Genomic DNA, 22596 nt, shown 5'->3' with positions numbered 1-22596 from the left:
CCTTGGGGAGAATGCAAAGGGGAAATATTAATAGCACAATTTAGGTTATATTCTGCAGCTGTGTGACAGCCTGCCAGATGCTGGCATGCAAATGAGACCGTGCCATTCACCCTTAAAGCAGCCATATGTAAAATAATCATTGTCATCATGAGAATGATGATAACTGATATCTATATAGTTATTTTCAACCAGACCGCCCTAAGCATTGAGCAGACTGTTCAAACCAGGACCCTTTTGCTCATCGTTTCTGAAGTGCAGCCGTCTCTGGGGCAGGACACGGCCATCTTTCAGAAGAGCCTCCAAAACACCAACCACCAGACAGATCTGATTAAGTCATATGTTGTGCAGCACCATTTCTAGAATACCTCTTATCCACTAAGGAGGCGGAAGAAACTTAGCTCAGGATGAAAAATGTAGGGTTCCCAAAGTGTGGTATGAGGCAAGGTGCTTCCAGACACAGCCTGGACTCCTTTTGTTTTCATAATTGTGTATTTATGACCATGAATATTACAAAATACAACTATCACACCAATCCTATGATATCCCAGATACTGAGAAATCCATTTAAATTACAAAGTACGGATATGTAAAGAAAAGTATCAGTAATGTATTAAGGCGAGTGGTTTTGCAGTACGTTTTTTAAAAAGTCAGAGTTTCTGGTGACTAGCAGTCAGTGTGATACTGGCATTAGGATTGCGAACACAGTCTTTGAAGTGCAGTAAGCCTCAAGGTCTCCCTCAGGTCTCCTGTTGTTGGCTGTGTTGCTTTAACATGTTTTTTAACTTAGCCAAGCCTCTGTTTCATGATGTGTAGAGAGTTCCACCAAAGAGCATTGTTAGAATGTTTTTAAATTCATATTTAAATGTATACATGTACGCACATATGTGTGTATATATACTTATGTATATACATTTATACACACACAGACACATGCACATGTACACATACGTGTGTGTATATATACTTATATATTGATATTATGTGTAGTGTGTATATATATTTATATATTGATATTACGTGTGTGTGTGTACACGTAATATCAATATATAAGTATATATACACACACGTATGTGTACATGTGCTTAGGGGCAACGCCTTGCCGAGTAAGTGATCAGTAAACTGGGACCAACACAATCTCTGAGGTCCAGGCCTTGTGTTCAGCGCATATCAGGGGGAAGCATTCCGGGCTGTGGGGCACTTGGTCTTGAATCCATTTCCTTCCATCTGCACCCAGTCTGTCCCTGTTTTGTGTAATAGGTTCTAGGTTAAAGTGGTCAGGCTTTGGGCTTAGTGGGTTAACTACATCAAGACAATAATAACTCATCTCTAGATGAGTGATTTTCTAGAGCAAGAGGTAGTCTTGTCTTCTCAATTCAAGAAAATTACTATAAAAGGATGCTTCTTAATTATGAAAACTATAGTATACCTAAGATCCTTTGAATTCTGTTCTCAGGAGTAAGAATGAGTAGATCTGGGCTCTTACCTAGTCCAATATGGGACCTATCAAATAAATCCATATCAAGTAAAAGGAAAGATAGAGCCCTCAACAACTGTATACTGAGCACCTAGTTTGTTAAGCACCATTAAGACATGGGGATACAATGAAAAGAAACAAATTTTCTGCTTTCAGAATGACATTCATCAAATAATCACACTATTGAGTATATTATTACAAACCAAAATAAGTTCTGTGAAGAAAGGGAATATGGTTTTGGGAATGCACTTTTAAAAAGCTGATGTAGACTGGGGAGTAAAAAGGCTTTGCTGAGAAACTGTTGAGATTTGTAAGAGGAAGAGTATGAGCTAACTTGGCAAACAGGTGTGGAAAGATGAGTCTGTCATGTACAAAGGTCCTGTGGCAGGAGGGGGGCATGATGTGTTGGAGGAACTCAAGAAGGTCCAGAGGGTGAAGTAGAGTATAGTGTAAGCAAGGCTGGAAAGATGAGCAGAAGACACGTCTTGCATGAGTCCAGTCTCTGGCATGAGACAGAGGACTTCTCTGGAAGAAGCCAACTGGACTCCCAGAATACTTCATCTCTGACCTTGGTCTTAACAGCCCTCGCCTCAGGTTCACTTGTCAACTGAGCCGAGGCGCTTTTGGATTTGATTCCCTGATCAGAGGACCACATAACAGAAACCCTTTATGTCTAACTTCTGTCATCCCTTACTACCATGGACAGCAGTCTTCCTTTTACTCCAGGAGGATTCTGCCAGGCAAGCTTTGAGGGAAGCTGTGGGACTGGTACAGATTTCTCTCCCTGGCTACTGCTGTGCCTTTCATCAGCAACTGTGCATATCCCTTGTGGATATTAATCTTAGTCTAGCATTTAGCATAGAAGGAGAGCATCCCTTCCAGTGGCACATCTAGCACACGGACCTGTGTGCCAGAGCAGCCCCCTGCTTCCCATATTAAATGCAGTCTTGGTGTATTTTCCCAGGCCTGGAGCCTTGCTTGTGTGGATGCTGACGCTCCGCACATGACACCAAACCTAGGGCTTTGAGGAAATGAGGGTCTCTTCTCCCACGGGGCAAGCCGAGTCTTATCGTATCAGAGGAAGGGGCAAGAATGAAACTCTGCAAAATTCTTTCAGGCTTCTTAACTCCCTGAGAGCAATATCACTTAATAGTTGGGAAGGGAGTCTCTGGAGTGAGAGCCACTGAACCTGAATCCAGCTCCATATACTGAAACCCGTATGACCTTGACAAGTTGCTTAATATTTCTCTGGCCCTCAATTTCCTTGTCAGTTAACGAGGATAATAATACCACCTGTTTTTTAAGGTTGTTATGAGGGTTAAATGAGAGAATGTTGTACAGTGCCTGGCACAATGAGAAGCCTCTATAAAGTAGCTGTTATAGTTGAGGGCGTATCCCCAGCCCTCTCTTCTTCTCACTTTGTGGCTTGGACCTCATTCTCACCTACGAAAACCAGAGGCTAAATGATCCACATGATACAAGCCTAGCATCCGGGCCTGTTGACCTACTGTGAGTTTCCTGCATCTGCAAAAAACCTTGCCAAAAGAAGGCTGCTCAGTCACAAGAATGAACTAAAGTAAAACCCATGAACATTTATTGAGCACTTACTATGTGCACTGGAAATGCCAAGATGAATAAAGCTCCATCCCTGATGTCACCGCCCTTGTAATCCGGAGGGTAGGTGTAACTCCTTGTAATGGGAGTTCAACCAGAGAAGAAAAACTAGTCGGAGAGGGTTTGGAGGGGGGCAGAGCAGGGATTGAATTATTACAGTGAATTAGCCTGACAATTATGTGGCTGGCCAGGCAAATCCAAAGCCTGTAAGGCCAGCTGTCAGGCACAGAAAAACCACAGGCAAGCTAGAATATCACAGGCATAAGCATCACAGGCCATGTCCACATGACCCTCCAGAAGGAAGATTTGGAGGAAAGTAGTGTAGTCTCCGCATCTTTTTAGAGTCTCTTCCTCAAGGAAGACCTAAGCCTTCATTTAAATGCCTCCCAGCTGGTCCATTCAGGCCACTCAGGATCATCTCCTTTTGATTACATTAAAATCAACTGATTAGGGCCTTTAACCACGTCTGCAGAACCCCCTTAACAGAATCCCTACTGTTTGACTGACTAACGGGGAAACCGGTGCATATGTGCAGAGTGGCTCCTTCTCCCCTCCTGTCCCCACCTCACCTGAGAGAGTAAACCCTGTTAGCCTGCCGCACCCAGGAGCGTGGCTTGGCCTAACCGAGGTGACGAATCGCAAGACCGCTTCAGGGAATATGTAGACAGGGAAGACAGACATGTAACCATACTAGGGGAGATGAGACTAACAGCTTTGGGGGCCTCTGTTCAGTAGCAGGTATGTTATATCACCTCCAGCAGTATCCTTCCTCTCTCTGTTGATCAGTTAGTAAGTTCAGAGGCTTTTGAGGTTAGGTAACTGATTGCAGTTACAACCTAGGGGTTAAAAGCTGGGTCTGTCTCACTGTATTCCAGTAAAATGCAGTCAACATGCTGTCCTAAATTACCCAGATAATAATAATAATAACACGAGCTAAGTGTGTACACAGAGGCTCATTCAAGGTGCTGTGGATAAAGACGTAGGAAGGATCATGAGCAAAGGGCTAGAGCCCCTCATAAAGCAACACTCGGGTTGGCCTTTGAGTGAAGTATCGAGTGTCTTCTCATGGAGGAATTTCAAGGTCTCTGTCACATGAGCAGGAAAGAGGCTGTGGTTATGGGATTTTCACATACCCACCACCCTCAGTCATAAAGGACGTCTTATCCCAGTCTTTTGCAGCTCAACACATATTAAAAGCAGTAACTTGTAGGGCACGTATTTCTCTTGGTCACCCCTCGCATGTGGAACCTGGCAGCTGGCAAACCCTCCATTGGTATTTGCACATTGGCTTTTTTTAAGCTCTTAAGAGAGGAATATCCCTTGGAGTCATCTTTGGGGATTTGCAGTGTGTTCTCATCAAGCCCGATGTCCACCCAGCTAACAAGATCTGGATGCTCTGTGATCACTGCTTTGTATCCAAAGATCCACCTCAGACTTTGGAAAGGAAAAAATGACTTCCAAGAAACTCATGTCCCTTAAAAGAGAAACCAACTCCCAAATGCTCAGGCCGTGATAAGGCTTCCCTCCACCTCCAGGATTGAGTGTTGTCTGAAAAGGATGAACTGCTTATGAGTATGAGTATGTTACCCAGGTAAACTCTGCGTCCACTCTCCAGCTTGGCCTGCAGAACTGGACTCTGTCAGTATCAGCAAAATCAGCAATGGTGAAGAAAGAAGCAAAAAATTAAAAAAAAAAAAAGGACAGAAGCGTATAAGCCCACAAACTTAATGATATAAAAAGCTACCTTTGGAAAAATACATGTTTTCTTTAAAAGCTGAGATGATTAAGTCCACTGTAAAACCATTTAATAAATAACTTTTCTCTTTATCATATTTGATCCTCAGACTTCTTAGAGGCTGAGTTAACAGGACGATATCCACCCAAAGGCAAAGAAATTGAAACCCAGAGAGATAAAATGACTTTCCCATGTCCTCTGAGCAAAATAGAGTTGCTACCAAAACTGAATCCCAATCTTTTGACCCCACTTTGTTATAGTTACAGTATTTATCGTACTTTTGTCTTCTGCTTTACCCAGAGTTAAGGCTGCTGGCCTCTCTACCCTGTCATAGAGAGTGCTAAGCCAAGGGAACTACTTTTTAAAACTGTTTGTTTCCTTGGATTAGTAATATATATTCATTGTAGAGAATATAAAATAACCTATAATCTCACCACCTAGTTGTCATATCTACAAAGATTTCACATCACAATATTAACTTAATGCTAGCTAATTCAACAATAAAAGCTCAGAAAAATAAGTCAGTAAGGAAATAAAAGGGATTTTTTTTTCTTCTTGATTTATCCAGGAAGCCTTCTCCTGTTCAATCTAGGGGCCATCCACCCCTCCACGCACACCCTGCCCACTCATGCATACACACACTCTCTCTCTGTTTTATTTTTCTGTTCAGCAATTGTTAGTACTGCCTAATATACTATATATTCTATTTCTTTATCTTATTTAGTGACCATGTCCCCTACTAGAATATCAACTCCATAGATCAGGGGGATTTGGGGTTCTGCTTTGGTCATAGCTATATCCCCTGTACTGAGAAAAATCCTGGCAGATTCTTTGTGAATACTTACGAAGCAAACGAAGGAAGAAATGAATGAATGGACCCAAGCTAGGTTACATGCCTACTTTAGAATCTAATCTCCCTATAAGATATAACTGTATTCCCTTCTGTTCTGTTTCTCTCCGCCCCCCCCCCCTCTCTCTCTCTCTCTCTCTCTCTCTGATTCTTTTTACTTGGCTATGAGCAGACTGTATATATTTTGTATCTATCTTAGCTCACCTGAAAGTATACATGTACAGAATAAACCTAGAAAAATCTTGTCTTTTTCCATTTTAAAATAATACAACTTCTTATAAGAAAATGTGGAAATGAAAGCTGATCATTGAGAAAAAAATAATAGACCCCCCTTGATGGAACTACTATGAGCATTTGGTATTTTTGCCTTTTAGGTCATCAGTTTCAAAGTGTAAGTTTTCAGTGGCATTGTGATCACCCTGTAGATAGAATTTTTCACACACGTTTTTAAAGACTTGAAATTTCATTGCATAAACAACTTAATGAGCTAGATCAGAATTTAATCATTTCCCTATTTCTGTATATTTAGGTTGTCATTCTTTTTCTTTTATAATGTTGCAATAGACTTTTTTTTTTGGTAGAAAGTATTTTCCAAATTTGGGATTAAGTAAATGATTTCTGAGTGGTCCCCATGCTACGCTTAGCACTGTGCCGTAAATCCCTTCATTCCCTCACCCCACTGCTGATATAATTCATGGCTCTGGCTTCTTATTTGTTTGAAGCCGATCCCTTAAGGGGTGACCTCCCAGTGTCTTCAATTATTATTTTAAATGATGCCTTAGGCCACTGCCTGGCACAGCAGTGCCCTCACCTTCCTGCCTTCTGCCTTCCAAGCGTGGAGCTCAGCTGCCAAACTGGCTGTGCCCCCTCCTGTCCTCAATGCTGCCTCCAGAGTCCCAGCAGAGAGGCAGATTAACCCCTTTTGTTAGCAGAGGTAATTTGCCTGGGCTCAACATTAATAAGGAATGCCATAAGCGGTTGGGGTCAGGATGAACAGATCTGTCAAGCCCCAGGGTTAATTTAATAGCAATCTGTTGGCTGTCTGCCTCGTATATTAGCTGTGAATCCAGGGCTCTGTTTTGCTTTTGCTATTTAGTTCTTTGGGACACAGGGAAGTAATGCGGAGAGAGAGCTCTGAAGGATTGGGAAGAGAAAATTGACTGTCAAAATGCATCATTCCATTTTCAAGATAATACAGGGAGCTCTGCTCATTTCTCCTTCCCTCCCGATGCAAAGGGCACAACCACATAGGCTGGAGGCATCTCTCACTGTAGAACAGTGTAAGGAAAATGCCTGGGCTCCTAGATGATGCAAGTGTGAAATATGCTCTCCTGCCATCCCCATAAGCCATTGAATTTTTGGAAACTAAACCCCTTCTCCCAAACGTCTCTAGATTTCGGAAAATCCTCCATCAATTAACAATTCAAGAAATCCCTTATCATTTCTCTCCCAACTTGTGGTTCCAAAAAAAAAAAGAAGAAGAAGAAGAAGAAAAAGAAAGAAATCCATCACATCAGAGGACCCAGAAATCCTAGGTCAGATCTGTGTTCAAATTCTGGTTCTAAAACATGTAGTCCCCAGAGTGGTCAGTGAATTGAGAGAGCAGAGGCCCCAAGGAGAAGCCTTGGATTAGCAGGGGAGTTTCAAGAGAGCCAGACTTACCTCACTTGCAGAGAGAGGCTGGCTCGGGGAGGAGAGTGGCACGTGGCCACCAACCCAGGCTCTGGAGTCGGACAGGCTGGGTTCACATCCTAGCTCCACCTCCTATGAGCATATGACCTTGAGTGGCCTTGGTCACTATTTCCTCTGCTGGAAAATAGGCCTATTAACAGTGTACGTCATCCCTTTGCCCTGCGGTAGGAACTGACACAACATTGTAAATCAACTCTAATTTTAAAAAAAATTTTTTAAGTAATGTGCATCGTAAGGCTGAGATGAAGGTCAAAGGAGACAATGCGTGGCCCTCGATAAGCATTAATTACTGGTTATGATCACCTTCCTTGTTGTTCTTACCATCAGAGTCGCTAAAAAGATGGTTGGAACCTCACAGTGTAGCCCCTGAACCCCAAAGAGTCGGACCTAGATGAAGGCTCTGTTCAAAAGGGAGATGCTGGGGAGGGTGGACTTAGAGGTCCAGGGAGGGAGGGAGGGACAGAGGCAGCTGCCCTAAGCAGCCTCAGTTCTGGTGGAGTTCTGGAGGGCGGAGGATGTTCCCGACTGCATATATATGTTTAGGCACTTCATTTTCACACATTCTAACTTTTGGGCTTTATTTTTAGGTGAGAAAAAAATAACCGTTGATGTGGCACCTCCCCCTCCCACACTGCCAAGATCCCTTCCTGTTTAGCTTGTTTTCCGAGCAGTACTGGCAGAGGCTGAAAATGCTGACACCAGATTTTCTTGCCCTGTTTTGGGAAAAGAGAAACGTGCTCGGTGGCAGAGTTGGGCATGGAGGCTCTTTCTGGAGGTGATGGAATCTGACAACAGTTGAACGCCAGCCTCTGCTTACCCCACCCAGTATGGTGGCCCTGAAGCCCAGGGGGCTGGGGAGAACCTCAGAGCGGCAGCTCGAGGCCTCCTTCTGGGGGCCATGGCTCCTGCTCTCCAGCAAGCAGGGCTAACTGCAGAAATAGTTATAACTCTGGGAGAAGTTGCCTGTAAAGATAGTATTTTGTGAATCCAAGGGACACGCATACTCTAGAAGCCCAAGTAATGTTTGCCTCTGGGTTTGGTGAGGGAACTATAGTAAAATGTGATGCTATCTCGGTCTCAAGCTAATTTTACAAAGAACTCAACCAGATTTATAAGAGATAATTGAAGGGTAAAGAGGCATCACCAAATACAAAGCCATTATTTTTTTAAATGATTTTTACTTTTTCCATGGTAGCTGGTTTACAGTGTTCTGTCCATTTTCTACTGTACAGCAAGGTGACCCAGTCACACATGCATATATACGTTCTTTCTCTCACATTATCCTCCATCATGCTCCATCATAAGTGATTGGACATAGTTCCCGGTGCTATACAGCAGGATCTCATTGCTTATCCATTTCAAAGGCAATAGTTTGCATCTTTTAACCCCAGATTCCCAGTCCATCTCACTGCCTTCCTCTCCCCCTTGGCAACCACAAGTCTGTTCTATAAGTCCATGGGTTTCTTTTCTGTGGAAACAAAGCCATTATTGCATCAAATTGCATGCCAGAGCGTAGGCAATGTTTGGTAATAGATGGCTGCTTTCTTAGCACTAATGTAACTAAAAATACCTGAACATTCGCCCATACCTCATCTAAACCCTAAGGAGGAGCATATGCTACCAACTTTACAAAAAGCATGGAATTTTATTCATCCCAGTCTAATAATGTAGTCTCGACCAAGCTACTGCTTGTTGATTCCATGCAGGGTTTTCCAAAATGTGATGCATAAACTCCTGGCACAGACAGAGATGTGTTCCTTTTAATTGTTAAATGCATGTATTTCATATGGATTACCTAAAATGGAACTAGCTCATTAAATTCATAATTTTGTGAGTATTGGGTTATTGCTTAGACAAGGCTAAGAGAAAAGTGAGTTGGTTTGAGTTGATCTGTAGGGAAAAAAAAAATGGGCTACATGGTGATATACAGGTGAGGAAAATCATCATCAGTGTGGCTCAAGAGTGAGAATCACTGGGTCCCTGACACCCACCTCAGGAATCCTGTTCCTTTGTAGGAAGTTGCTGGGCCCTCAGACAGTACCACAGCCCCAGCCAGGTCCACCCCAGTCTGCACCCAGATCCCCCACGTTCTCAGTAAGGGTGTGAGGGAATCAGCACAAACTCATTCCCACTGAAGGCACTTAGTTCCATGGAGTCTCCGTCATAGATGAAAGGCCAAATGTTTCATTTCAGCATGCAAGGATGTGGTCTTAAAAAACATAGATATTGGAGGTCCCGTTGTGGCACAGGAGAAGTGAATCCAACTAGGAACGATGAGGTTGTGGGTTCGATCCCTGGCCTCGCTCAGTGGGTTAAGGATCCAGCATTGTCATGAGCTATGGTGTGAGTCGCAGACACGGCACGGATCCCGCGTTGCCGTGGCTGTGGTGTAGGCCAGCGGCTACAGCTCGGACTAGATCCCTAGCCTGAGAACCCCCATATGCTGCGGGTGCAGCCCTAGAAAACACAAAAAGACCAAAAAAAAAGTCTTAAAATTTTTTAAGAAAAAAAAAGACCCAAAAAAATGACATGGGTTCAGCCCTAAAAAAAAGACAAAAAAAAAAGTATTATAATTCTTAATCAGAAAGGAAAACACTGAATAGAAAAAAACAAAAAAACCAAAAACTGGAAGATAAAACCAAGAGTATATTCCTGGGAGGCTAAAACTGTCCTGTCGCACATTAAAACATTCTTTCTCATCCTTAAACTCCCACACAAGCTCTAAAGCAAATCACAGCTTATGGAGGCTTGAAGTCCTGTTCATCTTCAGTCAGAGAAATTTGGCATAATTACTGCAGAGTATTTTGCCCCCAGGATAAAATCCTAGTCCTGCCACTCTTTAGCCATGTGACTTGGAGCAAATTCCTTCCATAGTCTGAGCCTCCATGTCCATCTTGGAAACAACGGGGATAAGAACAGCGCTGATCATAGAGTTGCGATAAGGATTCAGTAAAATAAAGTGCATTGATGTGCTCTGCGCAGCGATCAGCCTACCAGTGCTTCGTAAATGGTAGCAGCTATTGTTCTTATTCTCGTCATCATCAGGGATGACAGAAGGTCTAAGGGATCTCGTGGAAGAGGATTTACAGTCTGCCGTAGATATCATTTATCAGCCTAGGAGTTTGGAGGCAGATACCCAAATACATGGAATTATTAGTTGGAATGGTCCTGCTTTCTGAACTACGTGGTAAAATGAAAGTCTCTGCAACTTGGCACATTAGCAGGATTGCATGAGCAGGGACCTTTGCTGTGAATGGGGCATCTCTGTGTTATGGGGGAAGGAATCTGCTACGGGGCCGGGGAGACCGGAGGACCTGGGGTCTCACCTGCCTGGGACTGCCGTACCTGCCTGTTTGCTCACACACTTACCGTGAGGCGCCGTCGTGTGTGCTGGTGCTGGTGTGTTCCACCCAAGTAAGGCAGGGATGCTGCAGTCAGCCCTGGAGGCCCCCTCCTTGCTCGTCCCCTCCTTGACTCGTCCGTGCCAGACATCGTGGACATCAAGCCCGCCAACATGGAGGAGCTCACCGAGGTGATCACGGCGGCCGAGTTCCACCCCCATCACTGCAACACCTTCGTGTACAGCAGCAGCAAAGGGACAATCCGGCTGTGCGACATGCGGGCGTCGGCCCTGTGTGACAGGCACACTAAATGTGAGTACCGGCAGCCCAGGGCTGATGGGGGCAGGGGGGCCGCTGACCCCTGACGTGCAGGAGGACACCCTGGGCATAAAGAAACGGGCCTGCCTCGCGGGCAGCTTCACGTTTGGTGTTTCAGTAAAGAGGACGCGTGGCGTCCGACCCCTCACACGTTCACTTTCTGCTGCGGAATACAAAGGTGAACAAGGCGTGAGCCCTGTCACGCGACCTTGTGATGTGATCCGAATTCTGTGTTAAGATCCCTCTTGCACCCTCTGCAGGGAGAATGAACCTGCAGAGTGGGAGGGGGAGAGCCGTTAGGGGGTGGCTGTGATGCCCAGGCAGGAGACGAGGGTGGCCGAGACGAGGGCAGTGGTGTCGACACGGAGAGGACCGGACAGGTTCTGCACCGGAGGTTGTGTCAACAGGACTTGCTGGATGCCGTGGGAGGCTGAGAATATACGGGAATCAAGGAGGGCAGCTGCAGATGGTGCCTAAGTTAATTACGGTGGTATAGACTTGAAAATGGTTAAGAAAGCAGATCCTGAAAGTTCTCAGGAAAAAAAAAATCCTGACTATGTGTGGTGACCCATGCTCACTAAAGTTAACTGGCATGATTATTTTGCAATATATACATATATCAAGTCATTATATTGTACACTTGAAACTCTTACACTGTTCTGTGTCAGTGGTACCTCAATGTTTAAAAATAGCAACTGGGGGAGGGGATGCATGGCTTCTTGCGGAGGTTGAGGCTTTGGGTACCAGGACTCCGGAAGTCCCAGGGGTCCCAGTGGGCACCAGGGGAGGGCTTCAGGGAGAAGGGTAGGGATAGAGGCCAGTAGATGCCAGGCCCTGGGATCACACTGGGGTCTTGAGGGCCTTGATGGAGCAACACAGCACTCACCTGGTGGGGGCACAGTGCTTGGAGGCCGAAGGCTAAGACCAAAGTGCGCGGGTGAAGCAAAGCTCAGCTGGCAGCGACAGTGAGGCTGTGGAGGGCAGGGAGGTTTTCTGGACATCAAAATGCTCCCCAGGGTAAAGGTGCCTGGAAGGCCGTGGTCATCCATGTCCAGTGTCAGACCAGACGGCCTGCAGCTGCCAAGATGTGCAGATGCCGTGAGAGCTGTTTGTCCAGACAGCATCTCCTGCCACTCCGGCTTGCTGTGGCGCGCTGGCAGGGAAGACCTTTCTCTCCACAGCCCCAGGGGACAAGTTTAACTCCAATGCAGCATGATGACGCAGCGACTCCAGGTGGAGGTGTGTGGCTAGGAGGGTGAGGATCTGGGTCATTCGCTCCTGTTTGCTCATTGGCTGAGGAGTATTGCCCAAGGGAGCGGGGCCCGTCTAGCGTGGTGGTGTACTGACTGTGCAGATTCGAGAGTCCTGCAGACCCAGGTCAGAGCCAGGCTCACCCCTTATTAGCCATCGGACCTTGTCCAGCTTCCCTCAGCCTCCCTGAGCCTCAGCTCTCTCACATGTAAAATGAGTAAGATAATAACATCCAGAGTTTCCATTGTGGCTCAGCAGGTTATGAACCCGACATAGTGTCTGTGAGGATAACGATTCAATCCCTGGCCATGCTCAGTGGGTTAAGGATCCAGTATTGCCACACGCTGCGGCATAGTTCACAAATGCGGCTCGGATCAGGCATTGCTGTGGCTGTGGTGTAGGCCGGCAGCTGCAGCTCCAATTCGACCCCTAGCCTGGAAACTTCCATGTGCCACAGGTGCGGCCCTAAAAGGAAAAACAAAGAATAACATCTACCCCATGAGTGTGTCATGGGGCTTAGATGAGATAATTAGTAAGAATTGTGAATTAGGTGTTTTATTATATTTCATAGTAAGTGTATTTTACACTTCCAAATGTCCTTTCAGATGGTCTCTGTTTCCATTTCTCAATCACCCGGATAGGTAGTAGCTACCGCATTGGAGAGTGCAAATTTAAGATATGTCCTTCATTGCAGAAGGTTCTATTGAAGAGTCCTGACCTTGACCGTGGCGCCTTGTTTCCCCAGCACCTCAACTAGTACCTAGCCCAAGGTCGATACTTAATCAGTGTTTGCTGTTGGATATGGTAGTTTTGATCTGTCTTTGAGCGTTAATCTTTGAGCAGTACTCACTTAGAATGAGGAAATGTTCAAGGCAGAAGGATCAGCATGTGCAAAGAGGCTGAGGCATGAGACATCATGATGCTGTGGGAACTGCGGTCAGGATGACTGGTGTGGCTGTCATATATATAGATAGGGAATGACTTGGAGAAGGAAGAGTTGAAGTTCAGGAGGGAGGCAGGGGACTGGCCATCATGGCCGTGGTCAAGGATTTGAATTTTTCTCCCAAAGGCAAGGAACAGCCACTAAGTTAACCAGATTCCTGATATGATTAGTCGCTTAGACTGAAGGTAGAAGGACGGAGGTTGGGTTCTTTCTGGGAGAACAAAGAGACCAGGAAAGAGGAAGATTCTATAATGTATACAGGGATTTCTTAACAACGCACTACTGAATTGGGGGCACACGATTCTTCGCTGGGGGAGGCGGCTGTCCTGTGCATGGTAGGGGGTTTAGCAGTGTAACATTCCCGGCTTCTGTGCACTAGATGCCAGCAGCACAGGCCAGTCTTGAGAACCAAAAATGTCTCCAGAAGTTGCAAAACATCCTGAGGTACAAATTGCTCTTAGCTGAGAACCACAGATCTTGACTGAAATTGATTTTCTTACGTGTACTACGTATCCATTACTATTAAGCACGCTGAGGGGTGCTCTGGAAAGAGAGACATCCTTTACTCTCGAGAGATTTCAAGTATGGCTGACGAGGCAAGACATGACCCCAGGCTTCCCCGGTGAGGGGTGGAGACTGCCGGGGGGTTGGGATGTGTGTGTCGGGGCGGGGACACGGGAGGAAGACTCGCAGGCCAGGCTAAGTAGTAGTGTTGAAACACGAGTCGGATTTGGTTGGATGGGAAATAGAGAGAAGGGTGGTTTGGGCCATGCACCCAAGAATGGGCAAAAGCCTGAAGTTAGGACGTGACATCAAACGTTGAGGAGTCTTGGCAAGAAGTGTTGGGTTGGGTAAAAGGGGAATGTGGAGGACATGGGGTCAGATAGGGATGATAGTTCATATCAAGTCGGTTGTTGAAGAGCAGGGGTGAAAGTTTCTGTATTCATTCACTTATTCATCCACTCTTCAGTACCTGCTCCAACCCAGTCTGGCTCCCGTGGTAGCCAGTACTTCATAAGCTCTTCCGCCAAGGACAGCACATCCAAAGCCAGGCTGGGAGCCTTGCTGCTGTGGGGGAAGGGCACCAGCCTCTTGGACATGCTCTGGGTGACCCAGCCTCTCAGCAAAGACACAACAGCCCAGGCCTGGCCCAGGACCATGACCTCAAGGGAGGGGCTGATCCAAAGGAAGGATTTTATCTGAAGTCTTATTTTTCCATCTTAAAATTTCACATGGATTTTGTATTTTATTCCTGTAAAATGACTCCTTTCCTTTTCATAATTGCATTTCTACACGTCCCCAAATTTCAAGCAACATGGGTGTTTCCCAAAAGGCAGCATTTATCCATGGCTTCCTGTTCCACTGTCTTTACCGCTGTCCCCTCTCCTCCCTGACTTCCAAGGATGCATCTGGAAGTCTGAGAGGCATAGTTCCTGGTCCTTGGAGAGCAACTGGAGATGATTTCAGCAGGAGAGCAGAGCTGTAGAGTTTATGCGTTATGGACAACTAACACCATGGTGGTGGGGACAAACACGGGAGAATTAGAAGGTTTTGCTTTAGTCTCGGCACAGTGGAAATTCCTAATCTGGAAAAGGATGGTCGCTGTGGAAGTCCAAAGGAACGGAAGGGGAAGAGGAATGTTTTCTTTTAAGATAACGGTGGGGTGTAAAGTGATATGAGAGATTGGCATTCTTCACACATGGATATTTGTTCTCCAAGATCCTTCCCTCTAGACTGTAAACTCTCTGAGGACAAGAACTGAATCTATTTTGCTCACATCATAGAGCAAAAGACTGGCACATAAAAAGGCACTCAGTAAATATATATTCAATAACTCAATGGATGCCTGGGGGTTGCCACATATGGCATTTGGATTGTGGACTAAGAAGAAGCCACACTGATGGAGAGTAAGGGCTGGAACAAAATGTGTGTGACATGACCTGAGTTGTCTAACCAGCCTTGAAGGGCCACCGACCCAAAGCAGACGCCAGAAACAGTGCGAGGAGCCCATGTGTTCACGGCCCCATGTGCAGACACCAGGCTGGGCTCTGGAGTCACGCAGAACTGCATGATGCTGGGTATTGAGGAAGAAGCTGACCGGGAGGCTTGATGAGCCCTAAACTCAAGATGGAAAAAGGATAAAGCCTTGGAAACTTCTGGACCTAGAAGGGTTTAGAGTAGACGCTTTAGAAAAAGAACTCAGGTCTGACACTCAGCAGCCATGTGACCCCAATCCAGTTGTTGAATCTCTCTGAACCCCAAGCTCCCATTTGAAATAATAAAGACCATTTCCCAGGGCAGGCTGTTCACAAGGCGTAACTGTCCCGTGCATGTAAGAGCTGAGCACTGGGCCAGGCACACATAAGTCAGTAAGTGGAAGCAGCAGTTAACACAGTGACTCCCCCTGAGCTCCCCCCATTCCAGGCCTGCAGCTAGAAGGGGCTTGAAACTCCAACCTTCTCTGCAGATAAATAAGCCCCATTAGTCCTTTATTTAATTAGTACTTGTCGAGCACTCACTATATGTCAGGTACTGTGCCAAACTGGGGACAGAGTGGTGATCAAAACCAGATCTGGAGTTCCCGTCGTGGCTCAGTGGAAACGAACCCGACTAGTATCCATGAGGACGTGGGTTTGATCCCTGGCCTCACTCAGTGGGTTAAGGATCCAGCATTGCCATGAGCTCTGGTGTAAGTCACAGATGTGGCTCCAATTGGACCCCTCCATATGCTGTGGGTGCAACTCTAAAAAGACAAAAAAAAAAATCTGCTTTCCTCCCTCTTAAAGCATAAGGTCTGGTTTAGTGAGGGTCTCCAGAGAAGCAGAACCAATAGGAGATCTATATCTCGTGTGTGTGTGTGTGTGTGTGTGTGTGTGTGGTGTCCATTCATAGGTATATAGATGTTCATACATACATGTGTATGTATATATGTGTATATACACACCTATATAGATGAAAGATTTATTGTAAGTATTAGGGTCATGCAGTTACAGAGGCTGACAAGTCCCAAGACCTGCAGTGGGGCTGCAGGAGATTCGGGAGTGCTGAGGCAGTAGTTTTAGTCCCGAGGCCCCCAGGCTTGTGACCCAGGACACACACCAATGTTTCAGTTCAAGCGTGAAGGGAGGGGGAAAAAAATCCATGTCCTGGCTCAAAAAAGTCAGGCAGGAGCATTTCCTCTTGTTGGGGAGAGGGTTAGCCTTTTTGTTCTGTTCAGACCTTCGACTGATTAGATGAGGCCCACCCACACAAGGGAGGACAATCTGCTTTACTCAGTCTATTCATTTAAATGTTAATGTCATTCAAAAACACCCTCATAAACACCCCAGATAATGTCTGACCAAATATCTGGGCACCCCATGGCTAAGTCAGGTTGATGCATAAGATGAACCATCACGCTGTCTAAGGAGGAAAGAATCACAGATAGATACGACATTGCAGTTGTCATAAGTGGTGGTGTGAAAGAGAGGCGTGCAGTGCCATAAGGACTTAGATCCCAAGGCAGCGGCCGCTGAGCTGCTACCTGAAGACTGAGAAGTCCCATAGGGAAAATGCAGAGAAGAGTCATCAGGCTCATGGATCCAGGGACCCCTGGGGATGCTTGTCCCTTCAGCCTGGGTCCCACACTGGGGAGCAGAGCCCGGGGGATAATCCCTAGGGAGATGGAGCTCGCCAGCAGCCCGCAGACTCTGCCACAGCCCTGCTGCCCACGCCCCATCCCAACCCCAGCAATGCTCCCAACTGCCAGCTGCCAGCCTCCTAATCTAATCAAGTGAACAAAATTCATTTTCCTGACTCGTCCAAAGTGCTGACCTTCTTGGATGCACCTCTCCCTTTGTTCGGCTGCTGCAGCAGCGGCCCCCCGCTCCCGCCAGCTGGGAAAACAAGTTCAATCTGACCTCGCGCCTGACATTTCATATTGATTTTCTCCATCCTCCTCAAACACCAGCCTGCCGCGGACCACGGTTCAGCCGAGGTGTGCAAACGGAATTGAGACAGTTCATCAGAGTTCAGAACGAAAAGCAACATTGGCTTTCGGAGTTGAGCTCTGAGAAGGAGGCTGTTTAATAACCGTCGGTGTTTAATCAAAATGCCAAGGAGATATGTGTTATCAGAGCTGCATATATTAATTTCCATATGTCCCCCACTCTACATAGTCAGCAGGGGGGCAGAAAGAACGATTCTCTTCCCCATCTCTCTTTTTTTTTCTATCGCTTCTGGCGGGAGTGACAAGGATGTTGTTTGCAGTTTGAGATTCTAATGCCTGAAACAACAGGATGCTGACAGCGGCAGCGGTGGGTGAGCTGAAGCTCACTTTTCCCTTTTAATGTGTGAGTGTTGGGAGGTGAGTGGAGAAACTGGCCAGGTGTGATGAGTGGTGCCAAAGGAAATGAGAGAGGAATTAAATTTAATTCCTTTCTGCAAGTTCCTGTTGTGGCTCCGCAGTGACGAGCTCGACTAGTATCCATGAGGATGCAGGTGTGATCCCTGGCCTCACTCAGTGGGTTATGGATCCGATCTGGCGTTGCTGTGAGCTGTGGTGTAGGTCACAGATGTGGCTCAGATCCCACAATGCTGTGGCTGTGGTATAGGCCAGTGGCTGCAGCTCCAATTCGACCCCTAGCCTGGGAACTTCCATATGCCACAGTGTGGCCCTAAAAAGCAAAATAATAATAATGATATTAAACTCCTTTCCAATGCCCCACAGGAATCTGGCCCCTGCCCCCTCTATCCTCAGTTTCTTAGAGTCTGGCCATCATGGCCCGCTTCCTGCGCCTTCAATGTGCCCAGCCCTCTCCTGCCTCAGGGCCTTTGCACAGGCTCTTCCCTGCCTGCAGTGCTCTCCCTCCCTGCCCACCGCCACTCCCTTGGCTGGACTGCTCTCAGTTTTTAGGTCTCTGGGAAACACATCACCTCCTCAAAGAGGACTTCTCTGATCCCCTCATCTGCACCCTATTTCTTCGGCATCCCCCTGTTTTGCCTCTGTAAGTATTTCCTAGAGCTCAGCGACAGATGTTTGTTTTTCTTCCTCTGTCTGCCTGACCAGACTGTAATCTCCACACGGGCAGGGACTTTACCTTACCAACACTCAGCGTGGTGTCCAGCTACAATTGGGGCTTTACTGAACACGTGTGGTAGAAAGACAGGCAGGCGGTTTGCGTTGTGTGGAGGTGTTGCAACAAAGTGCCACAGACTGGGTAGCTAAAAAAAAAAAAAAAAAAAAGTTTTAAAAAATTATTTTTATTAACGTATAGTTGATTTACACTGTTGTGTTAATTTCTGTTGTACAACAAAGTGATTCAGTTATCCATATATACATACATTCTTTTTTATATTCTTTTCCTTTACGGTTTATTACAAGATATTGAAGATAGCTCCCTGTGCTCTACAGTAAGACCTTGCTATTCATCCAACCTATTAGAAGACTTTGCATCTGCTAACCCCAAACTCCATCTATTCTTTCCCTCCCTGCTCCCCCCTCCCCATCGGCCGCCCCAGTCTGTTCTCCATGTCAGTGAGTCTGTTTCTTTTTCAGAGACAGGTTCATTTATGCCATAGTTTGTATTCCACAAACCAATGATATTACAGGGTGTTTGTCCTTCTCTGTCTGGCTGACATCACTTAGTAGAATATTCTCTAGGTCCAGCCATGTTGCCATAAATGGCATTATTTCCTTCTTTTTATGGCTGATTCATATACCGCTGTGTGTATATATATAACATCTTCTTTATTCATTCGTCTATCGATGGACACTCAGGTTGATTGCGGGTCTTGGCTCTTGTGAATAGTGGTGCAGTGGACATAGGGGTGCCTGTATCTTTCTTGAAGTATAGTTTTGTCTGGGTACATGCCCAGGAGTGGGATTACTGGAACATATGGCAACTCTACTTTTAGTTTTTTGAGGAACCTCCATGCTGAAAAAAAACCAAAATCTTACTGCCTCCCTCCTCTGGAGGCTAGAAGTCCTGGACCAAGGCATCAGCAAGGCTGGTTTCATCGAAGGCCAGGAGGAAAAGCTCTGCCCCAGGCCCTCTGCTCGGCTTGCTAACGACCACCATCCCCTTGTGTCTCCACCTCGTCTTCTCTCCGCATGTGTCCGTGTCCAAAATCCCCTTCCTAAAAGGATGCTGGTCATGCTGGGTTAGGGTCCGCCCTCATGACATCGTTTTTCGTTTAATTACCTCTGTAAAGACCCCACCCCAAAGATGATTGCATTCTGAGGTCCTGAGAATTAGACTTCAGTATCAGGATTGAGGAGAGGTGCACCATTCAGCGCATAGCAGAAGACCCGAAAACCGTCCAGAGCAGAGCCCCTGGAGCTGACGGTTCCAGGTGTGGGTCCCAGGCTCTCTCGCCACGGGCAGCCTGGGTAAGGTGCCAGTGCTGATCCTCTCCTCCAGGTGGGAAGGGTGGAAAGTAATCATGGACCCGAGGTGCATGCATAGCCCCCCGACTCATCGTGAGCACACCGTGCACATGGCTCTTGTTGGAGGTGGTGGGAAGCAGAGGTTGCAAACCTGCGCATGGAGCCTCCACACCTCCCCGTGGAGGTCTGTGTGTCTGTGGTCACCTAGATACCTTCCTGTGGTGAGGAAACATAATATCTCCCTGAATAAAGGGGACTTGAACTGATTTTAAGGACAATGAGGAAAAAAAACAAACTCTTGGACATGGAGAACAGACGTGTGGTTGCCGAGGGGGAGGGAGTGGGATGGACTGGGAGTTTGGGGTTAATAGATGCAAACTGTTGCATTTGGAGTGGATAAGCAATGAGAGTCTACTGTATAGCACAGGGAACTATATCTAATCACTTGTGATGGAACACGATGGAGGATAATGTGAGAAAAAGTATATACATATATGACTGGGTCACTTTGCTGTACAGTAGAAATTGACAGATCATTGTAAATCAACTATAATTTTAAAAAATTTTTTAAATAGACAGTAAGGCTCTCAGAAGCCTGTTTCCTACTCAAAAACCTCTCATGAGGAGAGAGGGTTCCCCAATAAGGAAAGCTTGTTTTAACAACCTAAAAGAAAAGCAGCAAGTTAGGGGTTTGGGATTCACAAATCCATGCCATCATATATAAAGTGGCTGCAACGTAAAGATGTGCCATAGAGCACAGAGATTTATATTCACTCTCTTGTGATAACCAATAATAGAAAACAATCTGAAAACATATAGTGTGTGCTCTATTTCATGTATATGTTATGTGTAACTGAATCACTTTGCTAAACACCTGAAACTAACACAATATTGTAAAACAACTATGCTTTGATATAAATAAATAAATAAAATGTTTTAAAAAGGAAAAAAAAAAAAAGTAGGGAGTGGGAATTGAGAAAGGGCTTCCCAGGAAGGGCTGCAGGCCTCTCGTCTTGGCAAGGTCACGAATGCCCTTCACAAGTGCAGCACTCTCATGACGGAACCACCTCCCAAACACCCCATCTCCACACAACCATCGCCCTGGGGATTAGGTTTCAGCATACAAACTTGAGGGACAGTCTATAACATTCCCCGCGAGCACAGCCCAGAACCCTTCCCCCTTGTTTCTTCCCTCTGTCAGACTGCCCCGACAGCCGTGCGTGGACTCCGAGACAGGGCCAAGATAGGGGCAGAAAGTCCACTTGGTGTCCACTGTCAGTCTCTGTCCGTGGTCTAATGGGGACCTCGAACAGGTCACTTAACTTCTCTGGCTCCCCGCTTGCTCATCTCATAGGCAAGACTGGTGGCAGCACTTAGCTTATTAGGGGGCTTGCGAGGATTAAATGAGGAGGCACGGTGAAGCCTTTGCGCAGTGCCTGGCTGCTGGTACGACCTCTGTGTTAGCCGTGGTTGGGATGACGATGCTCTTGCTTCCCTTCCACACGCGTCTACTAAGAGCAGGAACAGAAGGAGAAGCAGCCATAGGCGTGACACAGTCATGTCAGCAGCCGTAATCACGGCTCATATCTGTGATGCTTACTATAGCCAGAAGGAAAGCCAAGGTATGAGCCTGTCCAGTCCTCCTGACAGCCCTGTGAGGAGCAGGCCACATGTTACAGATGAGGAAACCTAAGACATTCCTAGTTTTCTCCTAGGAAACCAGGAATGGGAATGATCCCTTCGGACCACAAAAGAACAAGTGACACCTGGGCTTTGACCCAGATTGGTTCCTCTTAACCAGGAGTCCAGAAATCCCTTGGTCAACAAAAATGTATTCCACACCCACTCGTTTCTGCCTTCAGAGAGCTTACATTCTAGCAGGAAGGGAGGAAAGATAATATATACAAGTAAATAAGTCAATGAGATATTTTTTGACAGCCGTGAAGCTGTAGGAAATTGAAAGGATTAACAAGTAGCTGGGGTGGTGCTATTTCCCTAAGGTGGTGAGGCAGAGTCTTTGACCTGAGATCTAAATTGTCAAAAGGAGCTAAACAGAGAGCTAACATCCAAGGAGGAAGAGCCTAACCCAGGAACAGCTGTGTGTGTTTAAAAAGGAGAAGGAAGACCAGTGGCTGGAATCCCGAGGGCTGGGGGATAGTGTAGGGGCGAGGCTGGGGCCAGGCCCTGGAGAGTCTTGCAGAGCAGGGCAGGAGTGCCTGGATTTCATTCCAAGTGTGTGGGAAACCAGTAGACAGTTCTAAGCAGGGAAGTGATATCCTGTTTACAGTCTTAAAAGAATTCTTACTGTTTTAAGACTGTTTACAGTCTTAAAAAGGGCCGGCAAGTCTGGAGGCACCAAGAGCCACTAGGAGGTTCTGGCCATAGTCTGGGAAGAAGTGATCCTGGCTCTGACTGTGGTGGGGATAGTGATGGGTGAGAATGGACAGAAGCGGAATCGACTGAGAAGCTAAAGCCAAGAGGACTTGCTGAGAGGCTGAACGTGGAGAGGTGATAGAAAGGGAGGAACCTGAGGAAACGCAGGTTTTGGTTTTGAGCAACCGAGGGTGTAGCATAACATAAGCGGATGGGGCTGCGGAAGGCACAGTTTGGCATGGGAAGACCACAGCTCTCTTACGGATGTGTCCAGAGTGAGACACCCAGGAAACACCCAATTAGAGAAGTCTGGAAACAAATGCATACCTGAGACTGGAAGTCGGCGGAGAGGTCTAGGCTGGCGATAGGAATTTAGGCATCAGAGCAGCTCATGGTCTTTAAAGCCATGGGACGGGGCGAAGTCACTTAGGAGAGAAGGCAGAGCAGAGAGTCCAGAACAGAGGCCAAGGGCACATCTGTGTTTACCAGTCGGGGGGCAGGGGAGGTGGGGGACAGCCTTTTACAAGAGACTGAGGATGAGCTGCCAGGGAGGTGAGAAGAAAGCCAAGGGGTAGGGTTGAGGAGGCATACAAGCCAAGAGGGGAGAGGGATGTAGAAAGATACTGGGATCCGTTATG

The 22596-nt window shown here is 46.5% G+C and overlaps 1 protein-coding gene across 2 annotated transcripts in view; it reads left to right on the top strand.

Moving 5' to 3' along the window:
- The window catches only part of PPP2R2B (protein phosphatase 2 regulatory subunit Bbeta), a 295991-nt gene that overhangs the window by 234608 nt on the left and 38787 nt on the right, over window positions 1-22596 (top strand). For both annotated transcript variants that reach the window (XM_047778974.1, XM_047778973.1), the window contains one exon: window positions 10854-11018. In XM_047778974.1, the coding sequence (XP_047634930.1) occupies window positions 10854-11018 (165 nt within the window). The remainder of the gene's footprint in view (window positions 1-10853; window positions 11019-22596) is intronic.

The sequence above is a fragment of the Phacochoerus africanus genome, chromosome 4 (genome assembly GCF_016906955.1).
Source record: "Phacochoerus africanus isolate WHEZ1 chromosome 4, ROS_Pafr_v1, whole genome shotgun sequence".
Taxonomy (NCBI): domain Eukaryota; kingdom Metazoa; phylum Chordata; class Mammalia; order Artiodactyla; family Suidae; genus Phacochoerus; species Phacochoerus africanus.
This window is presented reverse-complemented; position numbering and strand designations above follow the sequence as displayed.